This window comes from Daldinia decipiens (assembly GCF_022478715.1).
Source record: "Daldinia decipiens strain CBS 113046 unplaced genomic scaffold F4813scaffold_10, whole genome shotgun sequence".
Taxonomy (NCBI): Eukaryota; Fungi; Ascomycota; class Sordariomycetes; order Xylariales; family Hypoxylaceae; genus Daldinia; species Daldinia decipiens.
The window spans coordinates 193614-218517 of NW_026054553.1; the positions used below are offsets into that span (position 1 = coordinate 193614).

Sequence of the window (24904 nt, forward strand, 5' to 3'; positions counted from 1 at the left end):
CACCCCCCCCCCCCCCCCCCCCCCCCCCCCCCCCCCCCCCCCCCCCCCCCCCCCCCCCCCCCCCCCCCCCCCCCCCCCGCGCCCGCCCCCCCCCCCCCCGCGTTTCGTAAGCAACAAGTAATAATATCAATATTAATAAAGATAACAAGATAATAATATTAGACAAATAACGTCTATCTGGAGAATAAACCTCGATGTGATAGACCAAGTTGTAGACAATGATAGAAACACAAAACGGGATTCTAAGTGCCTATCTTCGATTTGAAACCGAGTGTCTCGACGCCTTTATATAGCAGCCACTAAGTAACATCGTTAAAACTACTCAAGGTGAATCTGGAATTGAGGTATCGGCTCCAGCCATCTCAAACGGCTTCCCCAAAGAGATTTATGTCAGCGCGCGTAAGACTTAGCAAAGGCCCCTTGCTCCGCTGTAAACGGGCGTACCCGGGTTAAAACCTGCGTTATATTGTTAGGCTACTAGGTTGGCGATTACGATGCCGGTTGCTTCGGATATGATATGATATGATATAGTAGGCGTCCAGGGCGGCGAGTTGAACCCAGTCGTTCCTAGATGAGCAAATGATAGCTCCAGATGTATCTTCTGCTTTGCAGCTGCGCATGGCAGATCCTTTAACCCTCATAGTGCTGAAGGATGCGGAGACCACCTTGGCATGAAGTACATACGGCGAGCTAAAATATTGTTCCAGCTGGTGAATGACACTATACTACAGGTATTACTTTCATATATATAGAAACAGAGCGAGTATCAGGATATCATCCGAGGCGTGTAGAACGAAAAATGTCTTCGGTATGTGTGTATGGCCATCGATTTAGCTTAGGTTGAGAGTTCCTTGCGCAACAGCGACGTTATTTGCATCCCTTTTAGGTCCATCGCATATGACAATGGGATCGACTATAAAACTCTATGCAATTGAAATAGGCTTTAGAGTAGCCATTATATTAGTAATAATGCGACGAAATATAAGAGCGTGGCATGATGAATCTGGAATAAACTAGACCCTAGGTGCAGCGAGTATTAGTGCTGAAGCTATCGTGATATATATATGTGTCCTCCTTGGTTAGACCACTAGAAGATTTCAGTGATCAGCTGTCATGCAGATATGATATAGTAAATGAAGTTGCGTGGTTATAAGGCAAATGTCAGCTAGACTAGGAGAAAATCTCACACTTTTTTGCCTGGTAACATAAAAGACAGATTCGGGTCGTTTGCTTTAGTAAGACAGCAGCTCTCCTTGATCGGGTAGACTGACACTTATTTCAAAGAATAGAGAACAGAAACAGGGTATATTACTTGTCAAATCGTAATCATATGCGACGTCATACTTAAAACAACATCGCATTCATCGAACATCGCCGAAGTCTAGGTTACATGGTTCTAAAATGTATCATACTATATTATAACCTCACATAACTACTGCATTAACTCAACAAGATTAGGTATGTAAAACAAATTAAAGCTCCATATATCTCCATTTAAATGGTTTCATCTACACACTACACTAAATACACAAGAACATAATGAAGGCGGGCATATGGCCTCTCAACACGCGCACTGTCAGTCGTGCACGGCGAGCTCCTAGTAGATAGCCGAAGATACCAATCAGCCTTCTTCCCACGTTCCTAGCGACCAGACCGGAAACGGGGATTCGAGAATCAGCCAAGACCGCGTAATCCAAGACACTTTCTTGTAGAAACTGATCCGAAAAGTTAGGAAAATGTTTGCTCTATTTCTTCTACGCCATGAAACGGCGCTTCAAAAACGTGTCGTGCAGTCGTCCCTCGTCATGTTATGCTACAGTTCGGGGTATTGTAATTACAGAGCAGAACGTGCGTCGATTTACCGGAGGATGACGGTGGGGATGGCAGTGCCGGTTGGGTAACTGGGAGCAGAGCCAGTACCAATGGGGGCACTAGGGGCAGAGCCAGTGCCGATAGGGACACTGGGCGCAGTGCCAGTAGGGAAGATAGGTGCAGTTCCATTTCCGTTGCCGCTGCCAGTGGGGTAGGGGACAACAGTTGCGGTGGCAGTAGCAGTTACGACGCCAGTCTCGCTCTCCTCAGGGGGGCAGTCATCACCCTCGCCCTCGCCCTCGCCCTCGCCCTCACCCTCACCGCTGCCGGTGTTGCCGGTCGAAGGGGTGCTGGTAGTGGCAGCAGGGGCAGACTCGGAAGCAGAAGCGGGGACAGACGCGGGGGCAGATGAAGGGGCAGACTCGGAGGTGACGGCCTTAGCACCAGTAGGCTCAGCAGCAGGGGCAGTAATGTAGACCGTGCTGGCGGGTTGGGTCTCGGTAACGGTGACAGTGGTAGCAACGCACTCACCAGCGCCGTTGCCGTTGCCGTTGCCGTTGCCGTTACCATTGCCGGAACTGTTACCAGAGCCAGTCTCCTCGGCCTTGACGCCAGTGGCAGTGGCGGTCTCGACAGGAGTAACGGTGACGGTGCGGGTACCGGTGGAAGTTCGGGTCGTGGTGGTAGTGGCCTCGCTGCTAACTTCATAGCTGGAACCAGAGCCGTTACCATTGTTGTTGTTACCGCTGCCTGAGCTAGGTTCGGGGATAGGAACAGCAGTAACGGTAACCATCTGGGTAAGAGTGGACTTTAGGGTGGTGACCAGAACAGATCGAGAGCTCTCAGGGCCGACAGTGATGCTGACGGTCTGGTCAACGGTGCTGATAGTAGGGTAAACAGAAACACCGGCGCCATTGCTGGGCTGGGTAGCCTCAGGAGAGTTGCCACTGGTGGAGGTGGTAGGGGCGGGAGTAAAAGTGACGGTGCGGGTGGAGCCGGGGATGAGACCACTGCTGTGAGCACCGACTATAGACTTGGAAACGGACTCGATAGCAGTCACAGGGCAAACAGTGGTAGTGAGGTCGATGACCTCGGTGACAACAGCGGGGCCGGTGCTGTTGCCGGTGGCAGCCGGGCAGTTCGTGACAGTAGGGGCGCACGAGGTGATGGTGTGGACGGTGGTAATGGCGACGGTTAGGGTGGTTGAAGATTCAACGGGGTACCCGGGAGCGGTATCATTTCGTCGCCAGTGGAAATGACGGGGTTGGTGGTAAGAAGCCGAGGCCATACCGGCGAAGAGGCCGAAAGCTACAGTTGCGGACTTCATCTTGATATTATTTGCGGTTTACGATTGTCTAAGTGTGTTTGACAAAGGGTGTTCTTAGTCTGATCTCGCAGAGTATATACTTCGTTGCTGTCGAAAGAGTGGACGTATGCAATAAGCAATGCGGGTATCAATGAGCGAAAGTCGATTTCGCGCAGAAAGGGACTAGAGTTTGACCGACGACGTTGAAGAGAAAAGAGAGACTTGAGATAGACTCGAAACGAGAGAAACACGCTGGTGGTGAGGAAAGAAAGGGAGAAAAGAGAGACACTTGACGATAATGGAGGGTGGTGAGCCTTTTTACACTACTCGTACTTCATTACCGTGTGTACAGATCCTATAGGACCGACTCCTTACCTTGGCGGCTAGCGTGAAGAAGCCCGGGGGAGACAAGTCTTCGACCAAGCATACCCAAGCATACCCATACCCTAGCCCCGTCATGTTGTTGATGGTGAGCGCGGCCTATTAGGGAGGACCGCCGGGACCCACATGATGATGTTGGGCCTGGTAAATGTGGTAAAATGTCGTTAGGGACCGGGGATAGAGGGGATGGGGGGGAAAGTGACAGGGTGAGAAAGAGAAGGACAACAAGCTTGAGCAAGGGAGGGAAAATGAGAAAATGTGTTGCTCTCCTGTGCCACTTGTGCCCCTGAGCCCCACGCACCATTATCGCGACCCCTGTCGGTTAAAAACGCAGGTACGGATTACAACATGGTGAAACCGGCAAAGAAGCCAATAAGAATTGGAGAATCATGGCTAGCTGAGGCTTTCAGTAGCCAGCCATGACCCAGTAAAGCCTTACGTACGCAGCTGGTGCGACAATGACGACGCAGAACGGCGCGCTGCATGAATCTTTTTTACTGAAGTTTATTGTACAATACCTAGGTGCCTTCAGGTACATCGTCTGATCGTGGGTTGGTAAGTAAAAAGTCGGGACGAGATTAAGTGGTTGAGGTAAGACGTTTGAATAATTTTGGCGATCGGCACATCTTCGATTAGCTTGATGATCTGCGATGTAAGCGCCGCGCGAGTAGCGTCATCAGATGGGTAATATAAAATCATCTTGATCATCTTGATCTCTTTGGTAAAAAGTAAGTAGTTTGATTTTTTGGTTTTTGGTTTTTGGTTTTTGGTTTTCTTTTCACTAGCGAAGCACGTATCGATATGTGTTAATGATTCGGCTTGGCTCATATGCGCTGCGGATATCCTAGGAGTACTCCCTAACTGCATTTACAATCGCGATAGCGGTAGCGGTATGTAGCGGTAAACACGTGGAATACAGCTAGCAATCGTAGATCATAAACTCATCATGCTGTGAGACCATGCTATAGTGTAAAACAGGCCTGCACAGAACCGCGAATAGTAGATTCCAGAGTAGATTCCAGAACAGATTCCAGAGCAGATTCCAGAATACGATCCCGCGAAATGATGCGCGAAGCCAAGTAACGCAATCCTCGTGGCTAACCAGGACGTGACGCTGCAGAAGATCCCGCCGAGCAACACATGGGTTGAGACTCCTCGTACGGAATACATACCTAGTAGTCAAGACCGCGGTGCCTACATAGGAGACGAATTATGCAGGGAGGACCAGTCGTGACACGCTCGGCGCATTCCAGCTCGGTTTCCAGCTCAGTATGTATTGCATCAAGGGCGCCTCGCAAAATCGCACTTAATCTCATTTAATCTTGAGCCGAGGATGATTCGACTATGCCAATGGTCTTTGACTTCTAGACCACACGCTCATCAAAGGATCTCAAACAAGCCCCTTGGCGCCACGCCTGTCCTTGTAATGTGTAAAAGCGGTAAGGCTCTTGTAGAATGTTCCACGAACCTCGTTGCCGTTTTTTCTTCTTTCTCTGCGAGGAAGACAGCCACATGTCATATTCTGTGTATTTTCCTCCTTCTCGCCCTCGCGTTGTGGTGCTCTCTGTAAGTATGTAGGATTAATTTGTTGGTGAAGTCCTGCAGTAAAGATCCTTTCCATTCCATTTTCCATGTGGTAGCCGACGTCAATTAACCGTCGACCTGCCCAATCCACTCTTTAATTACGGTCTTTTAAAGATCTAGCATTCGCCTAGTCTTTTAATTGGTCCATGCTGACAAGGTCTTTTAGACACGCAGGGTCCCAATCCTTCAATTAACGAAGGTTGCCGAAGGTTACCTCATTGAGATTGGTGAAATTATCAGCAGCTGAATTCAGAAATATGCGCGGGACTAGGATAAGGCTGGCTTGAAATCAGGAAATTCGGGCAAAATAAAGAAAAAGGAGCCCACTTGGGTGGATCTCTCATTATTCTTATTGCTAAAACACCGCCGAACAATATGGAGAAAAAGGGGCTGACTTACTGTTTCACTAATAATTCAGCAACTGTCATTTCGTCACCAAGCGCCATTAGGCAGAAAAGAAAAAGAATTTAAAGAAGGAATAATTTCTTGAGAGTTGTCGGTAATTGCACACATATCTTCATGCGCATGGCGTAACTAATAAAACGCCACATTCGAAATTCCCATGTCGCTCGCCTCGGTCCTCCGGTCCTACATGGCGAATTTTTATTAGCACCGATTACAAGTTCAATTAGCATACCCGAATAAGTTCACTTTCACTTGCGGCATAGTTCGGACTAGAGAAATACTGTTTGAGGAAGACTCGATTCTTCCGCAAGCATCACCCAGTTGAATTGGGATACTTGCTCATACATCTACATCTGATCGCCAAAACGATTCTTCCTGCACTAAGCAGACTAAATGCAAGAACGCCACCTACTCCCCAGGCCCGGTTGATGGACCATGTGGTATAATTCTTTCCCGCCCTTTATATGCCTGCCTACCTAGTGTTGAATACTTCCGAATGCCGCCAATCTTTCCTGTAGAACTTTTCTGGTATAGATCCCCCTTTGAGAACCCAGTCCTGTAAAAACGCCGATGTTGAAATCGATTATGCAGTTCCCAATGGAAATTTTTAGCAGGCAACTCCCCACATCTTCATGCAATTATCATCAATTTTCGTAAAAATGAAAACGCCGGCCTCCTCATATGGGAGACAATCATTTGGCATACTTGGCGCGGAAGAACTTGGCTGCGTTGACCATGTTGACCAACGCCTCCTTAGTTTCCTTCCACTGACGGGTCTTGAGACCACAGTCAGGGTTGATCCAGAGTTGCTCAGGTTTAAGGTACTGAAGCATCTCTTCGATGCGGACCTTGATCTCCTCCTCGCTGGGAACACGCGGGGAGTGGATGTCGTAGACACCGGGACCAATGTGACGAGGGTAAGCCTCGTCGACAAAAACGCCCAAAAGCTTCGAGTCGGACTTGCTGTTTTCAATAGACAGCACGTCGGCGTCAAGAGCGGCGATGGCGTGGAAGAAGTCTTGGAACTCGGAGTAGCAGAAGTGCGAGTGGATCTGAGTCGAATCCTCGACACCGACGGTAGAGAGCTTGAAGGCCTTAACAGCCCAGTCAAGGTAATCCTGGCGCTCCTTGCCGGACCGGAGAGGTAGACCCTCACGAAGAGCGGGCTCGTCAACCTGGATGACATCAATGCCAGCCTTCTCGAGGTCAACAACCTCGTCACGGAGGGCTAGAGCAAGCTGCTCAGCCTGGACGGACTGGTGAACGTCATCACGAGGGAAAGACCATCTCAAGCAGGTAACAGGACCAGTCAACATGCCCTTCATGGGCTTCTTGGAGACAGACACGGCATACTTGGACTCCTTGACAGTCATGGGGGCCGGGCGAGAGATATCACCGACGATGATAGGAGGTCTCACACATCGTGAACCGTAGCTCTGGACCCAAGCGTGCGTGGTGAAGGCATAGCCGTCCAAACGCTCACCGAAGTACTGAACCATGTCGTTTCGCTCGGGCTCACCGTGGACGTAGACATCTAGGTCGAGTTCGTCTTGGATCTTGACGTTGGAGTCAATTTCCTGCTCAATGAACTTGTCATATTGAGCTTCCGTGATCTCTGCCTTGGTGAACTTGTTTCGTTGCACTCTGATTTCTTTGGTCTGGGGGAAAGAACCAATGGTTGTAGTGGGGAAGAGAGGGAGGTTAAGCTTCTTCTGCTGCTGCGAAATTCGGGATGGGAACTCAGACTTTCGGTTGTAGTCTGAGGCAGTAATCTTGGATTGCCTCTCTTTGACTTGAGGGTTATTTGTTCGCTTCGAGGTAGCACGAGCATTCAGAGACTTGGCGTTTGCCTCAAGAGCCTCTCGAACAGAGGCGGGTCCCTCGGTAACAGCCTTAGCAATGATGGCAATCTCAACGGTTTTCTCAGAGGCGAAAGAGAACCAGTCAGCAATTTCAGGGTCCAGCTTCTTCTCGCTGGCGAGTGTGTGGGGAGTGTGGAGGAGAGAGCTGGAAGTGGCAACGATGACGCGGTCCTTGCCAAGCTTCTGGATAGCAGTCTCGGCAATTTCAATGGCACGCTTCAGGTTGGTCTTCCAGATGTTTCGGCCATCGACAAGACCGACAGAGAGGGTAGTCTTAGGCCCAAGAGCACTAATGACGGTCTCAAGCTGCTCAGGGTTGCGGACAAGGTCAATGTGGACAGCGTAGACATCCTTGGGGAGGAGGTCAATGTTGTGGACGATGTCACCAAAGTAGGTGGTGAAGACCAGGCTAGGGATCTTGGCAGCCAAGCTAGCGAACTTCTCGTAGGTAGGCTTGAAAGCGGCCTTAGTCTTGGCAGGCAGATCAAAGACGAGGACAGGCTCGTCAATCTGGACAGTCTCGGCACCAGCTTCCTTCAGCTTAGCGAGAAGCTCTTCATAAACAGGTAGAAGCTTGTCAAGAAGGTCAATGGGGTTGACGCTCTGGCCACGGTCGGCCTTGCCTAGGTGGAGGAAGGACACGGGACCGAGCAGTACGGGGCGGGTGTTGATACCAGCCTCCTTAGCCTCGAGGAACTCAACAACAGCCTTGGGGTTGGCGGTGAGCTTGAAGGTCTGGTTGTCTTGTAGGGTAGGCTTGACGTAGTGGTAGTTGGCGTCAAACCATTTTACCATTTCTAAGCTGGGAACATCGACACCACCCTTCTGGTGACCACGGCCCATGGCAAAGTACTCATCGACACGGTCGAGGTTAGCGCTGGAATATCGCTCAGGAACGGCCTGCGGGATTACATATTAGCTAATGCATAGCGGGTAGCGGTCAAGTCTGATTGGTAACTTACACCAAAGTCTTGGATGTGAGAGAGGACTTGGTCGTAGAGAGCAAAGTCATTGCTAGGGATAATATCTACACCGGCATCCTTCTGGATCTTCCAGTGGGCAAGACGAAGACGCTTGGCCTCGGCGAGGAGGTCAGCTTGGGAGAGGTTGCCAGCCCAGTCTTGGAGGAGGTTAGCAATGCAATCTTGAGCAGCAATATTTAGTACGACGGCAAAGGCCGACAGAGCAACTTACAAGCTTCAGTTGCCTTCTTCAGGTCACGGTTCACACCCATACGGGGGAAACCCAGAACTGCTGATTGAACCATCTTGAAGGTGGTTCGAGGTATCTGGGGGGGGATAAGCTTTCTTTGACGATGTTAGAGATGTTCTCTCTCCGGAGTAGAGTGTAGAGAAAGAGGTGTCAGGTCTAGACTCACGAGAAAGACAGACTGCTACTTCCAACTCTCTATATGTAAAGAGGGTTGGATCAATTGATATGTGACAGCGGTCTCTGGAGGAGGGGTAAAGGAATTTAAGGAAGAAAAGGATGATAAGAGGAAGAGGAAGGATTCGTAAAGGCGTAAGCAGAAGTAAGCGGTGAAGGTGGGGTTCTTATGTGAGCTCAGAGTAGAGAGACCAGTAGAAGAAGATCTGGAGCGTTGCTGGTTTAATATACCTAAGATACCTAAGATACCTAAGGGTCGAATGCATGGTTGGTGCTGGTTGATGAGGGGTTAACAATTTTTTTCTCTGTTGTCGTGCTATGAGCTGACCAAACAGAACCAAACAAGAGCCACTAAACATGCACTAGCTCTATCCAACAGGATGTGTTCAGGGTCCGAAAGCGGGGAGCAGATACTCCATCAATAACCCCCCATGGCTTCCTTAACATCCATTAGGTTGACTTGGTTGACTTGGTTGGAAGGTTGAGGCTGGTAAACCCCCCCTGTCCACCTTCCCACTGTGCCCCTCGTCGCTAAGTAAGCAGTAAGATAAGGTTCAACGTTTACATAGTACATCAATGTAAGGTTCCAAGGTTGTTTGTCATGCTGTTAATACCTCACGTAAAGAACGAGTTGTAGCACGCCTTCTGCTAAACAATTAGGTACAATAACATAGGTACATCTTTAGTCTGCGGACTCGGGGTTCCAATAGCAAACTAATTCACCGACCCGTGCAGAACAGAAATGCACTCCATGTATTAAATCTACTGTATCTCCACAATTTCTATGTTTCTCCGGACGACACAACTCGGCTCCCGACCCGATACCTTACATATTCAAATCCAAGCGGGCCAAGTAATCCTTCGCGCGTGGAATATGTAAAAATCCTAGGTGTCAATGGCATCAATGGCATCAATGGCATCAATCTGCTACCCTTGTTCCCTTGTTCCGCATCCATGATGCCACCCTAGGTAATCAATGCCGCTTCGGCCGAACCAGTCTCCTGGATGCATATAATAGCACCGCACCCGATCGGTCCCGGTTACATTCCTTCACATCAGAGTCGTATTATTAGTTTACAGGCTACTACCGGACTAACTACTACCTACCTACCCTAGGTACCTAATAAATAAATCATAAGTCTGCATCTATCTAGGTTAAGTAACCAACAGCCGCATCGAGGCACTATGTCCTTAAGTGGATTCTGGCAATTGCTAAAATCAACATCGATATGTCAATTTTGTCGCTCTACCGCGCAATATACGATCGACGTTCGGCCTATTCTTAGCGTATATCTTATTTCAAAGCGTTGAGTCTATCCAAGTTTAATGATGGCCAAACCCACATTTTGTATTATTCTCGTCAGATTTTAGTCTACATAATGCAGGTAAGATAAGAATCCAAATCAATTCGTCCAGAAGTGTTAAGAGTTTTGACGTCAATTCCAGGTAGTTACAAGATTACGAGTAGAAATCACAAGTTTTATAATTGACTTCCGACAGCGTGTCTAAATATAAAGCACCTTCTATATCGTGAGCGTATAACTTGAGCATCAATACCAAGCCATGTTTATCTACCTAGGTAGGTACCTAAGCTAGAGATGGCGCGGGTTTAACCAGAATATGAACCGCGGCATGTTGAGTATTCGAGAAGAAAAAACAATCAGTTACCACCGAGTCGGTGACAGGGAGAGATTATAAAATCCTGGGTATCTTTGAGTCTCATGATACATGATGTATGGTCAGAACAATGCAATAGAGGAGAGACTGTGTTATCTCGCCGCAATAAGGGGAAGCCACATAGATAGACTCCCATAAGTCTACCACTTTCCTTGAACTCACTATCAGATGGTAGCTTCTTCTCGGCGATAAATTCCGTTGTAGAAAGAGCTACATATATGTACTTAATTACTCGTAGGTATCTGGATGATCTGAAGTAAAGTTGAATGGTCCGACACCAAATGTATCGAAGCCATTTTCAATGTTAGGTACTGGCCCCCTATCCAACTTTGGTTATATGGCTTCCGAGTGTTTCTTGGAAATCCATGACAGATATTAACCAAAATCCATTCACTTTCAATTGGACACTATTGAGAATGTCCATTTTCTGTTGCTATCGTACCCAGCGGACGGCAGGCCGAGAAACTGGTCAGGACGTATTTGAACTTCCAATTCGCCCGCCACGTGTGAAGTTATCCAGTACATCGTTCCCTACATCTGGATTTGAACTACCGCCACCAGAGATCGTAGCTAAGGAAACACCATCGCTTTCACATAACCAAATACAGGAGGCTACGGTAGATCCTACTATTATCGAAATCGAAGATTCGGATGATGATGAACTGGTACGGAGTACCAGAAACTCTAGCACGGGTACTCTAGGAGCTATTAGAACCAAGTTTATTAGACGCTTGTCTCAAAAGTCCGAATCTAAAAGACATTCGCAACAATCTCTTGGTACAAGCGATGGGGAGATCGCACGGCGGGCTGAACTGAAGCGACTAATGCGAAAAAGAATCCAGGAGGAGTTGAAAAGTGAAAAAGAACAAGAAGAGGTCGAGACGAAAACGGGAAATACTGAAGAATCGAAACCGTGCAGCACCGCTAACGTCGGATTTCCTCGTGGTGGGCCGCGCGATAATATAGAATTTTGTGTCTTGGATGTGAGCGAAACTAGTCCTCGGGATAATGACTGTGGCTCACCGGGTGTTATGCTCCTTGCTCTCCCGGCCAGCCGTTCTCAACCAGGAATTTCCCTTCGCCGGTGTAGCTATCCCGGTTCTGGTTCAGCCTCTCGAGCTCACGATGGCACCAGTCTAGAGGGTCGTGGAGCCGTGAGGGCACGCAACTCCTTACCACGATTTCCCTCTTCTCCCCAGCTAACTCCCGTTCATATACCGAGTGATAGAGGCTCGGAATCCCTCTGTTCATGGCGACTTTCCTACAGCGCCGAGCAACTGGCGAGGTACATTGGGGTACCCGAGGCGATTAACCCTGACGAAACCTATGAGCTCGCTGAAATCAATACCCGAGACGGTATAATTGATAGAGAAGATGAAAGTATGAGCCAAGTTGAAGACAATCTGCTATGTATCAAAGGGCCCGCGACGAACGATGAACCAGGTGAGGATAGAGTTCACGACAAATTGATCCTAGGCAAATGTCAGCAACATATCCAAAGCGACACGGAAAATTCTGAAAGTCTATACAGTGGAGGTCTTGAAGACACAAGCTTTAACCAAGATTCGCCATTAGATATATGGTTACGGAGCCAAGAGTTGCAATCGGCGTCAACTACACCAAGTAGAAAGACGAGTGATATGGTACAGCGGATCGTTCCAGAAAGCTCTGGTGTTAGCGGCCCTCAAAACGCTTTAGACAGTGTATCTGGAATGCGGCATAGTCCTCTAGAAGTACAGCCACGCAACTCAAATGAAGATACAAGAGTCGAATTAGTTGAGATGCTAAGTAATTGGCCTAGCGAGTTGCAACAGTTGCAACGGTCTATGAGGAGACCTAGCGATGCCTTTGATGGCCAAGGTTTGAAGCCAATTGACCAGCCTCAAGAAGCCTCTTCATCTTTTTACGCATCTTCACGGTACACCACCAAACCCAATAGTTTCCAGAATGTGGAAAAAGAGTCTCGTTTGAGCCTGATGGAGTTTCTGGGAGGCCGGAAGATGGTGGCTCCATTCTTAGGACTCAATCGTGCGTTTGTCTGCTATATGAAGTATCAGCATGGTGTCTAACATTAATATCTAGGGTTCACATCGTCCAATCGTACGACAGATGCCGAGAAGTCAGACGTCAGCTCGTACAAGACTGCTCCTAACAACGCCTCAGCGTTAGACGTGGCTATACAAGGAACTCGGCAAATACAACGTCCTACGGCGGAGACAAACTCAGCAGCCGTCTCAGATACGGCAAGTTTCCGACAACGAGAGACTGAGCTTAGATCGATTGAAAAGCGATTCGGACGAACTCATCCCCGCCGTGATACTACCGCTCCGATGGTCAGCAAGTTCCGAGAGGAATTTAGTGAACCCAGGACCAGAACTTCGATAATTTCCAAGAACTCCATACTAGCTAAGTTTCACTTACAGATTCACAAAATAGCGAAATATCCAACTCCAGATTTACGACGGTATAGTGTACGCGACACCAAGTGTAGGAGTGAACCGAATCTAGACGCTGAAGGTGCTCGCCTTGGGCAACATAAAGTAAGTACGAGTACTGTCAACAGAAAGCAAGTGACCTCGTCTCAAGGATAGGAACCTGAAGATGTTGCAAACTCTGTGGACCCGCGGCAACAGACTGCTGTATTTGATGGGCACATCCCCAAAATTCGACGGCAAGAGGTGAATTCTTTAGAGTCTCTAGGGTATCAAAAAACCACTCATATCGATCATATACTCCACCCGAAGCCAAGAAAAGAACAAGGTTCGTCTCTTAAACCACCATCTCGCCACGAAAACAATAGAAGTCAACAATCAGACATATCTAGTACAGTCCTCAGAGAATGGGTAAACTTGATGAATGATCAAGATTTGAAGCCCCAGGACGAACCGAAAACGGAGCCGCAAAGCCATGCTCTATGGAGATTCCGGACACCTCCTGCATCATGGGCAAAATGGCCCTCACATACACGCCAACAGAGAACGGGGCCGGCAGGAGAAGAAGATAATGTGATCCCGAGAGATTTCGCAGTTCGAGTAGAATCAAATGGTAGTGGTACGACGTGGTCTACGGATAGACTTGGCGAGTCATCAAAGAGACACGTTACCCCTACGCGAAGTTTATCCGCTCAGCTTGGTAGAGTTGTGAAAGGGGGTTTAAGCAGAGTTGTTCATGGAACTCTAAATCGGGCTTCCTCAGAAACATACCATACTCGACAGAAGCTGGACGGACACTTGGAATACCCCGAGCTTGAGATTCTCCCGATACAAGGAGGCTACGAAGACCTACAGGCACTCGAACAACAAATCGATACAATGAAGCGCGGGTCTGCGGCTGCAGAAAGCCAATTAGCTAGCCTGGGTATGGATAACATGCGACCGCCCCTGAGCGCACGCCTGGCTGAGGAGGTACATATGATACAGCATAAAGTCCCCAGAGAGGGTTTCCAGGATGACGAGGCCGCGGTACAAAATTCACTAATAATTCCTATCACAACACTTGTGCAAGCAAAACCGACTCCACAACGTATTACCGTAGCGGCTAGTCGATCCAGAGCACCCGGATCCTACGACAGTGACGAACTCCGTGGACATGAACAAAGACCAGAAAACAACATCGTAATGGCAGAGGATACTCGCAGCACGCGGGCAGTTTGACATCGGTTTGTATGATTAAAGTTTATGAGATATAGTACCATGATGATATACTTCTATTAGGCAAGACGCGATACAATGAGGCTATAGCTTATATTAGACAACCCCTAATCTTCATAGAAAGGCGCATTAAAAGCGCCCCAGGGAGAGGTGGCTATGATTAGTGAAGGTGGAGGGATCCATAGATTACAACAAGTTAGCATGAGTTATAGCCGAAGGGGGACAAGGAGGCACGCCCCGCGGTAGCATTTGCCGGTTGTCGAGGGTATTGTATCTATCAATATCTGTATGTACGGGTGGAGTTCATCAGGCTCGATGTTTGTAGTAATATAGGGCCTTACTACCCATTACATTCCCCGACTCGATATCCAATTATCCTGAGTCGAATGCCAGAAGCAGCGAAGAGCGGTGAGTTAGCCAGGTAAGTATATTGGACATCGTACACATCTCGATAGCTTGGCCATGGGAGCGGAGCTCTTCGGACTCTGGTCGCGTAGGCCACGTGTGATCGTTTCCGAGGAGCGGGGAGCATCCGGGATTCTAGGTGCTAGTTGTTTTAGGTAGGTATGTACTCGGCTGTCCTCCGCGTTGGCGTGGAATGCCCCTGTTCAGTCGGCGTTTTTTCACGGCCAGATAGATACCTTGTTCTCATGGTGTTGTACTATTGAATATATTCGGATTTAGGGGTCGTTTGCTTGCCCGTATATATGGAACATACGTGCGAGGCTAGGACGCTGAAGCCCCTAGATTAATTTTCGTAGCATCCTTAGAATTTCGTCGTCTTAGGTACTATTGTGTTGTCCTCCTAAGTCATCGTATTCCTAGACAGATGATTAGGTATGAAGCTGAGAGGAGAAACTTCCACGTAGCTATTAGTTTAGCGAGGCTAAGCCGGACTTCATGGTAATTAGGTTGTGTCATGAGGTGGAGCAAGAAGCAAGGAAACGACTTCGTTGTATGCCTACATACTGAAAGTATCCTTTTCTTTTTCTTCTTGATGTCCCATCTAGAATCCTGACAGGCCGCTCGATGGGAATAGGGTACCAGCGTCGAGAATACAAGATATCGATGTATGATTGGTATATTTCTGTAAATACTAACGTTGTTGTCTCCAGTTGTTGCCTAGAGGACCACAGCAGCAATTCCGGAGACAGGCGATGCACCAATCCAATGCAATATCTGTACTCGAATGTTGGTACGTTTAAATTGGCGGTCTGACATAGCTAATGAATGACAGTAGCTTCTGTATATGTGTTCTTATTACTTGCAGGCGACTGACGCCGCTCCCCCAACTTAGTGTTTCTCAATAGGTCGACTTATAGTAGGAAGGTCGATCAACTCGTAATTATCGTGACAGCGAGGACGGTGATGGAGAGGGGGTTTGACGTGGCATACAGACTGCGTTCATAGACAGATACGTGGAGGCATATCTATGACTGGTGTCTATTGCAACGCGCAAACGCTGGTTTGGACGTTGAAGCCGTAGACTTTTGTAGATTTGTTCCGTCCTCGATCGCTTCGCGATTTAGGAGCCCCCATAGGGAATGATATATTGAAAGATACAACACCTAGGGTCTGCAACCACAACGTAAGTAGGGTAGTAGCCGTCCTTAACAGATCCAAGAATCCAAGCTATCACATCCCGCGGTGATGTAGCTTCTTCGTCAGTCGTCATCAAAACTACAACATGGGGGCTAAAACGGTTGATCTGCAAGTCAGCCCTCGCAGCCAATTATTATTTAATCTTGCTCGCCTGGCATGATCATTGGCTGAGGGATCTCAAAGGATGTATAAGCGGGAAGATAGCGGTCTGCGCATTTACCGTCTGGGCTCTTCTGGACCCGATAGTTTGGTTGCCGTTGGTTGGGGTGTGGTATTCAGGAGTAACAACCGCATTTGTGGGATATATTGTGGGATATATGTAAGAGACATGCATATGGTCTTCCCGTGTATCCCATGTCTTAAACGGCTTTTTGTTACCGAAATTCTTGCTCGAAAGAACTGGGTTCTAATATGTATTAAGGCAAAGGGGGGAGCTGTTGTGAGCCTATAACTTACAAGCCTTGTCAGCTTGCCTCGCCATGCTGCCTAGCTCAGCTATTAATAGCTATAACTAACTTAGGTACTTTGGCACGAGAGCATTATAATGAGCCGTGCGCACTTCTAACATTACCGCGTTACAAACTATCAATTTGTTCCCATAGAAATGGGTCGACAGAATATGTACGTACTTATCTTTTTTTCTTATGTAGTGTAGGTTAGGTGGTTAGGTAGTTATTTAGTTTGTTTTAAGAATGACTTACATAAAGGAGGGTAGCATTACCAGTAGTACTGTAGGTTAGGTTGATTACCAAATAAAAAATGATTATACTAGGTATGTACTACCTATCTACCTATCATAAAGCGCGTTGAAGCGTTCCCGCCGTTCCGGAATCTAAATGCATGTATCGTCCCAAGCAAGCGTTCCAATTCGGTCACGCCACACGGTAACACAGCATAAAGTCTTTACCATACGGACGGGTCAGCTGGGTCAGAGGTACGTACATACAAAAAGTGTACCGCCGATATTAGTTACCGAGGATACCCTTAATCAAATCGATTCCCCGACAATCATATCATAGTCATGTCTTTTTGTTTCTTGATACTTAATGCTCAATGCTTAATTGCGTAATTATTCATGCGTTTTGGCGTAGTATGGAGATCTATTTGAGGCAGGTCGGTAAGTAAGTACTGTCTTTTATCTATGTAGGTAGGTAGGTACCTGTATGTAAGTTACCTACCTAAGGTACATACCTAAGGTTGGTAGTCTAAATGCTCTAACCTAAGTGGTGACTTGCCTAGCCTTTTCCTTACATATTGAGGCCCATAAGTCCACTAAAAAGTCTATCCGGGCTGCCGGGTATTCTCTAGGGAGAGAGGTACGTACACCCAGACCACCCAGACACCAAAGCTGACCTGACCCAAGGCGTATGAAACCAAGACTTCTTTCTTTTCTTTCCCATCGTACAACATGTGTACCGTAGAACCGGGATTCATGTGAAACGTAGCTCCAGTAAAGTTTGATATATTACCCCATTATTATTGTTCACATCTTACGCCTTGAATCTTTTTGACCTATCATCTTCCTTACTTCTATGGAAGCATGGAAAACGTGGGAATACATATGGAAACATGGGAGCGTGGGAGCGTGGGAGCATGGGAGCATGGGAGCATGGGAGCATGGGAGCAAGGAAGTTTGTCTCCTAGGTTTTGTCCTTATCCCTTTACGGTACAAAACCGAGCTCGGGTTTTGGTCTCTCACCGACAGAAAGGCGCCGCATGCGCTCAGTTCCAAATTGCTGGGTCGTAATGGGTTATGCTTGGGTCGGCGCGTTCCTATTCTTGGGGCCCCAAGTTACGTTCATCACCTCACTTTTGGTAAGGTCGGCTTGCATCTCATTGCAAGTCTCGACACCCTCCATCTGCAAGCAAGCGGGGATCCTTTCCATCTATGGCCAATAGTCCATCGTCTCGATATTGGTCGCTATCTTGGCGGGGCTTTTCTCCGTAGTGCTGGAACCAATCCGTTGCCATTATTGATCACCAAAACCCTACCATAGATACTTCCCGCAGTCCCCCCGATCTACGTAGAAGAAGAAAGAGAGAGCCTCTTGTTTAATGGTTCTCCTTTACGAAAATGCAACCTCGTCTTAAAGCCCAACTAGACCAATCATAAAACCATTAACCGAACGTAAATATCTTCCTGATGAGTTAGCTATCGCCTACGATGAACAGAGACCAGGAACAGCCCCAAATCGACGCCGATTCGGTCCTATCGGTGTCGACGGACGAAGATGTTTTCGATACTCTTTCACTTTCTGCCGATTCCATATCCATGTCCGACGAAGTTCGCGATTATGTCTATGAGAACTCGCGGCGTTATCACAAATACCAAGAAGGCCGTTACCACTTTCCCAACGACGATGCTGAGCAGGAGCGTGAGGATATGCAACATGCAATGTTTATGCTTCTATGCGACAGCAAACTACACTTTGCGCCTCTTAACAACCCGCGCTCAATACTTGATATCGGTACAGGGACGGGCATCTGGGCGATAGAAAGTAAGTGCGCACTTCAGCTAAAAGTGATTTACAAATTACGCGATCTAATTCAGTACTAACAAGTTCGCTTTTGAATACAACTAGTGGGCGATGAGTATCCAGACGCAGAAATATTAGGGATAGATCTGAGCCCCATACAACCTTTATGGGTACCCCGTAATGTCCAATTTCTCGTGGACAATATAGAGGAAGAGTGGCTTCAACCGGTAAATTCATTGGACTATGTTCACGGTCGCCAAATGGCATCGACAATTCGGGACTGGCCCGCACTTATGGCAGAGGTATTCAAGTAAGATATTCACACAGCGACACGTTTTTTTCCTGCTCACCGCAAGATTGTTGACCTACAGGGTGCAGGACATTGAAGCCGGGCGGCTGGTTCGAGTTACAAGATCTGAAATGCTGCGTCCAATGCGACGACGACACAATGCGCGAGGGCGATCTTGTCGCAGAATTCCTTAGCAAAATCGCGGGAGCGATGAACATTCTTGGCGTTGACTGTATTACCGCCTTGGAAAAGTACGAAGAGTGGTTGAGGGACGCGGGCTTCATCAATATCCAAAGGATAATACTGAAAGCCCCGCTGGGAACGTGGCCTAAAGATCCACAGCAGTCAAAAATCGGCCTATATAGCCGGAATATGATGTACGACGGCCTGCATGGTTTTGCCATCAGGCCTTTTACCCACGGATTTAACTGGACGCCAGAGGAGGTTGAAGTTTACTTGGTGAACGTACGAAAAGCAGTACTACGCTCTAAAGCACACATTTATATTCCATTCCATTGTGTTTATGCACAAAAACCCCCAGAGCCGGCCGCGGCACGCTCAAGATGAGCTATTCCCTTTACGATATCGTGGTGGTTTGATACTAGTACGGACTGAGGGTTCTCCCGGCGCTAGCGGATCGGCGCATTTATAGGATCTATTCATGTTTGATATCAGCGATCATGATCACGGTGATTCAGTACCCGGCTTTTACAAGGGGGCTTTTAGGACGAGCGAGCATAGATGGAGGTTGTCATTTACTGGTTTACTAGGTGCTCCTGAGCATCTCGTAGCCTTATGCTTCATAAGTGTAAGCACGGGCAGGTAGTTTAAGGACATTACGCATTGGCCGGGGCGAAATGACGCTGCATTTACCTGGGGAGTCTGTTACAAACAAGGCGGTTTAAAAAAGAGGATTCTCGAGAATCGTGGGGGTAAATCTATTTTTATAATTGTGAGTATGGCTATATGACTTGGACAACTAAGTACAGAACCGCATCATACCTCTATGGCAATATTAATAGAATTCCGTGGTCTATTCGCTTTTACATACTGCAAGATACTAAATAACTATTAATTCATTGCCTACCTTAGTGACTTCTTAGTTTTGGATCTGCGAAGCGGAAAGGGATGACGAATCCCTCACATAACTCAAAATAGGGTATCCAAATAGAGCACTGCAGCACCTAGGGTGCGAAACATGGAATTGTTAGATACTAGGATTGTTCCGAAGAAGTCCATCTGCAGGTGCCTAGGTATGTATGTTTATTTATAAGACCGTTCTTATATGATTTTCATACGAGCCGCAATGCTATACACCGTCAACAGAGAAGTAAAAGTGCAAAAAAAGACGGTTTAGAGGTATCAATGACCGCTACCCGAGAAAAATTAACGGTACACAAGTGGAAGCTCAGTTCTCGCGACCCTGTCACCTCGTTTACTCCTATATGTGCAGTTATCTATGTAAAACTGCTTCTAACAGCTCTCGTTAGCAGTATAGTAGTTTAGGTTAATCATCGGGGCGCTCAGATGTTTACCGGGCAAATAGCTAGGCTCTATTATAAAGTTTTATGAGACTCGGTATAATTACTGAAAAGCGTTGAATAGTAATGAAGGAAGAGCATTGTAGAATTGAATTATTAGGACAATGAAATATGCAGCAATAATGTGGCATGCCTATTGAGTAGTCAAAATATGAGGCATACATTTTGACTGTCCCGACCCGAACAGGAGGCGAGTGTATGTCAGCAGCTAAATCGAGAACTATTCCAACTTTTATATTAGGGACAAAGCTTAATAATGCTTGATATGCTAAAGACACTGCTTTTGCTGGATTTGTAAGTGGGAAAATGTTCTCTGGAGTTGTCGGTTAGATTTTGAAGGAGCTAGTTTTAGATATAATACTTACTTAGGGGCGGAGTGCTCAAGAGGATGAGCCATTCTGATAGCGACCTGTAGATGACATAGTTTCACCTGTAATCCTGATTTATTCTAAGAAAATGGGGAACTTAACGGAGGATAATATTTAACTACCTGTTGTAAGCAACACAATGCACTAAGGAGGGCTATCTTTACTGGAGAGAACTGGATGGATCAGGTAATTTGCGAAGAGAGTTAAGAAAGGAAAAGCCAATCTCGCTGGAATATAAAACACGGTATGTTCTAGTTGATATTAATGTCAAAAGAGAGCGCCATTGGTCGTCTTGTACATAATTTTATAGGGCTCTTATACTTGCGCATACATGCTATCTTTGCAAAACTTTCTTTTTTGATAGACTTGAGTCTTGTTACTGTTAAAGAAAATGCAGAGACAGCTGGGGAACAGTAGTATAAGAGATGACTAATGTAAGTGCAGCACAGATTATTCATTACTCATCTTTCATGTCAAGTCAATATGTTGTCTTGAAATGTAAGTCTCTAAAGGGGACGGGGTGATAGTTCTGCAAATAATATCATTGACTATGCACCATTGCTTATACATATCACCGAATACATGTAATTTAAATTCGTGAAGTGCATTATTACGTACATAATTACGGAAACAAATCATTTTCCGAGTAATTGTAGTTAGGTATTTTGGCTAATATGGCATAAAATTGAGCTGTAGTAGCCTGTGGTTAGGATATAAGTGATGTAAAAGACCTGTCACATCAAGTGTAATCAAAGAGAAGACCCACGTCTTCATATATTATAGGGAACGGGTATATTTAATCAGATTAGGATGTCCGTAGACTTTCGATTGACAAGTCAACAATGTGACCGTGGTTCTAATTTAAAATTGATGGCATTTACGAGCTCAACTTGGAGATGTTAAGGTCGGCTCTTAATATATATCTCGGTCTTTTATAAAAGACATGCATGATCCAACTTTATTATACCCGTGTGAATCATCTAAGTGGTATTTTCGTACAGCTTTTAATATAGAAGTATTTAAGGTTGTTTGCCATATTATTAGAATTATTCGTATTTTATAAGCCTTTAACCAACAGCTTTTGAATGAACCCATGACTGATGAGTTCATGTATAGGTATGCTTACCTGGTTAATCTATATTACTCTTACGTCAATGATATAAATGATGTTTCGTATATGTTATTACATCTGTAACTTTAAATAAGTCTATACACTTACCCGTTTTTCAACTCGATTAACCTAGTATAATAGAGAACTGCGAGGGGCGTTTCACGAGTAGGTTTAAGTGCGTGTGTAAAAAAGTAATACGTGTCCTCACATTCGTCAAATAATATACGACATGCCATGTATGTACGTATATGTAAGTAATCAGGACGTAAGCACTGCCTTGAGATACCCTCCGCCCAACCTGCTTAGATAATATAATCTGATTCCTCGTGACCACTAAGGCCCTAAGCCGACAGCCACGCCCACGTACCTCATCGCCTATCCAAGCGAGTTTAGAATGCTGCCGGTCTCGTGTTTTCTCGGACGGCTAAGCGAAGAAAAAAAGGATGTTAGATGATAGACAGACAGGTTGACCAATTATAAGATAAATTTATAGATTTAAAAGTACTTGGTATAGATTTAAAATATAGAGGGCAGAAATGAAACGTGCCGGCAAGACTCGCTAATGGAGCTCGCCTAAACCTTCAGATCGTCGAAACAAGCAAGTAGGTTGACGAGGACGATGCGGGCACTCGGTGTTCCCATTGGCGTTCCCCATTGGCGATTAAAGGGAGAGGGCGGCTGAGTGTAGCACGAGGGAGTAACCTTGAATACATACCTATGTAATAAATAAAGTACCTTGGCTTAAGTAGCTTGGCTCAAAAGGAGGGTCGGTAACTACGGCCTACTACGGTACTGCCGGGCGAGAGATTGGTGAGATTAGGGAGATTGGGTTGGCTGCGGGTTGGTTGCGGGTTGGTTACCCCACAAACCACCCAAACCACCCAAACCTTCCCCTCCGAAATGACCCCTGTCTCACTGCGGGAATCCCTGGAAGAGATGCACTAGAGCGCTGCGAGATGCAGTGTGCGCAGGTGCAATGGTGGGGAACAGGTAAACAGGTAAATAAGAAGGTAGGGCATACATACCTAGGTACATAGTAGAAGGTAGGTACGGATTAGAAGGTAGAAGGTAGAAGGTACTACCTCTACATATACATACTTCGTATGTCATGTACATAATGTCATCCATGTAGGTACCTAGGTAATTGACTAACTATGTACATCCTACCTACAGCAGCCAAAATCAGGTGGCTCTTTTAGAAGGACCTTTGGGTGGCTCCCGTACTTGACCCCGTGGCCCTCTTTCCCCCGCCTTCTGTCTTCTCACCCCCGCCTCCCATTCTGGCTTTCCCCTTGGATAGGCCTTGGGTAGCCCTTGGAAGGAGAATATGGAGCCCCTTGTGAGCCTTTTGCCCCCACAATTTTGACGATGAAAGGTTCTTGTCTTTCTCCAACTTTCGCATTCTTCGTCCTAACTTAATATTTCCATCCTCTTAGTTTCAATGGCTGAAAAACAGATGGATCAGTCCCAAGCTCGTCGACGACGACGAGATGGATCTTCAGGTGTACAACAGCGTTTGTGTACGCATTGCGGACGAAGCTTCAAGAGGTCTGAGCACTTGGAGCGCCACGTTAGAACCCGTTGGTTACCCCAACCCCAAAATTCGACGTCCCTCGATCTGCACAACCTTGCTCCACCAAACTTTACACCTTTTTTTTCTCTATCCTCTTATCGTGCCTTTTAAATCGTATCTATATGGTCTGCTAGAAATGTAAACCGAATGCTAATTTCCCACTTACAGACACAAAGGAAAAACCATATGTCTGTCATTGTGGGTCGGCCTATTCTCGTCGAGATCTCTTGACCCGCCATCAACGTATTACACATGAGACTTTGTCGCCAAGGTCGCCTGATGGCCCGCCGTCAGAAGACAATCACCAGTTGGCCGCGGCCGAAGAGGATCCTCCTTCCGAGGACCCTACTTCCTCTGCCGCATCTATTCCGGATATGAATATGAACCACAATATTCAGCAGCACCACCAACAACAGTATTCGAATCCGAATCACGGTTTAGCTGTTCACAACCAGGCTGTCACCCAGCCCTACCAGTTAATCACCAGCCAAGAATTCTACCCCAATGGTTAGTTGAAATCTCCCGTTGTTGCACTCACTCATCTAAGTTACTTAGCCGAATTGAGTAACACCAGCTTTAATAGACTGTCCCCGTAGTTAATTCTTTATCGCATTGCTAATTCTCTTCTACCATGTAGGCCAGCATTATTCCGGGTTTGACCATTTTCAGGAAATACACAATTTTCCAGACCCGGTCAGTCTACCTCCGGAATGGAGTCCGTATCTTCATAGCCCGGGCCTAGAGCAAGATATGGTGGATCCTGCTTTGCGAGGCTCCATGGTTGACGTATCGTCGCCTCTTTCTAATGAGAATTTCTCGGTGCACGGCTACAATCCTTGGATGTCACCGACCGCTCAGAAATGGGGCAATTAAGTGAGATCCGTTCCGGAACAGCACGACCCACCCCGAGCTTTGATCGTTATTTCGAATGATGACGAATCTACCAATTTACCATCCCGCCCTCTTCGACACCTCGTGGCATCATGGCCATTTTGGTCGTTTAGGGCACCCTATATATGAATGGGTGCTGTTGAAGCTTACACTTGAAAACAGTGGACCCAATAAATGACAATGCGCATCTTAATGGAGGCAGATATATCAAATTGGTGTGGGGAAGTGTTTTCTTGTCATGATGATGATTTCAATTGGCAACGAAGGGCAGCTGTGACGACCACGGACCAGTTGCTCCTCAATATGCATACATCACCTCAATTGGAAGATATGACAAGTATGGGGTAAACGTTGTCCCCCCATTCAATTTTCACACCTTACTTCATCCACATCTTGCGAATATTGCCTGCAAGGCTTGTCCCGATATTGGAGCGATTTAGTCGCTCTTAAGTACCGCTCGAATTTATGAGTGGTTGATCACTCTACGTTCTCTGATGAACGGGAATTATGAAGATTGACGATACCCGAGCATTATGCTCTTAAGCATATCACAATGAGAGCAATGCCTTACCTAAGGGATTAGTAACTACCTAGCTAATAGCTGTACAATTGAGGCACATACTGGCCATTCAACATCGCGTCTTCAAGTCGTAGACATTTCCCTCCTTTTAAACTACAAACCTACAGCTTATTCGGCTGTCCCGCCCACATGGCACATAGTTCACAGAACTAGAGATATAATCAATAATATGTGCATGGCAATGAATGTCATCTGTTGAATTATATACGTGTACAGATTGGTTGTAAATTGTGATGGTTATTGTTGTAGATATCTAGCTCTGCCCCAATTCTACTAGTTATAATTGCCATGTCCTTTCTTACTTATTCACCACCCAACAATCGCAAATCTTAATCATGGGTAGAATTTCCATTGGCGAATAGACGCACCATAGGAACATCATGGCTTGTATTCTAGTCATCATCCGATT

General features: G+C 46.7%; 6 protein-coding genes across 6 annotated transcripts; 3 read left to right on the forward strand and 3 right to left on the reverse strand.

Moving 5' to 3' along the window:
• Positions 1-1609: 1609 nt before the first annotated feature.
• On the reverse strand, positions 1610-3287 carry F4813DRAFT_22768 (uncharacterized protein). The gene has a single exon (XM_049239875.1). The coding sequence runs from the start codon at positions 3137-3139 to the stop codon at positions 1859-1861; it is 1281 nt and encodes a 426-aa protein (XP_049101093.1). The 5' UTR covers positions 3140-3287; the 3' UTR covers positions 1610-1858.
• F4813DRAFT_22633 (uncharacterized protein) lies at positions 3221-3915 on the reverse strand. Its single transcript, XM_049239861.1, has 2 exons — positions 3494-3915; positions 3221-3432 (listed from the first exon to the last, which is right to left on the reverse strand). The coding sequence occupies exons 1-2, from the start codon at positions 3801-3803 to the stop codon at positions 3302-3304; spliced, it is 441 nt and encodes a 146-aa protein (XP_049101094.1). The 5' UTR covers positions 3804-3915; the 3' UTR covers positions 3221-3301.
• A 1697-nt stretch (positions 3916-5612) lies between these two features.
• F4813DRAFT_353972 (cobalamin-independent methionine synthase) lies at positions 5613-9224 on the reverse strand. Its single transcript, XM_049242697.1, has 4 exons — positions 8729-9224; positions 8545-8657; positions 8313-8470; positions 5613-8250 (listed from the first exon to the last, which is right to left on the reverse strand). The coding sequence occupies exons 2-4, from the start codon at positions 8615-8617 to the stop codon at positions 6181-6183; spliced, it is 2301 nt and encodes a 766-aa protein (XP_049101095.1). The 5' UTR covers positions 8618-8657; positions 8729-9224; the 3' UTR covers positions 5613-6180.
• A 1605-nt stretch (positions 9225-10829) lies between these two features.
• Positions 10830-14066, forward strand: F4813DRAFT_387841 (uncharacterized protein; the record flags this gene model as incomplete). The annotated part of the gene is made up of 3 exons (XM_049246612.1): positions 10830-12441; positions 12496-12953; positions 13005-14066. The coding sequence occupies 3 exons, from the start codon at positions 10830-10832 to the stop codon at positions 14064-14066; spliced, it is 3132 nt and encodes a 1043-aa protein (XP_049101096.1).
• Positions 14067-17746: 3680 nt separating this feature from the next.
• On the forward strand, positions 17747-19525 carry F4813DRAFT_22804 (S-adenosyl-L-methionine-dependent methyltransferase). Its single transcript, XM_049239880.1, has 3 exons — positions 17747-18163; positions 18248-18452; positions 18521-19525. The coding sequence occupies exons 1-3, from the start codon at positions 17830-17832 to the stop codon at positions 18996-18998; spliced, it is 1017 nt and encodes a 338-aa protein (XP_049101097.1). The 5' UTR covers positions 17747-17829; the 3' UTR covers positions 18999-19525.
• A 3367-nt stretch (positions 19526-22892) lies between these two features.
• F4813DRAFT_395081 (uncharacterized protein) lies at positions 22893-23993 on the forward strand (the record flags this gene model as incomplete). The annotated part of the gene is made up of 3 exons (XM_049247655.1): positions 22893-22971; positions 23193-23531; positions 23662-23993. The coding sequence occupies 3 exons, from the start codon at positions 22893-22895 to the stop codon at positions 23895-23897; spliced, it is 654 nt and encodes a 217-aa protein (XP_049101098.1). The 3' UTR covers positions 23898-23993.
• Between the last annotated feature and the right edge of the window lie 911 nt (positions 23994-24904).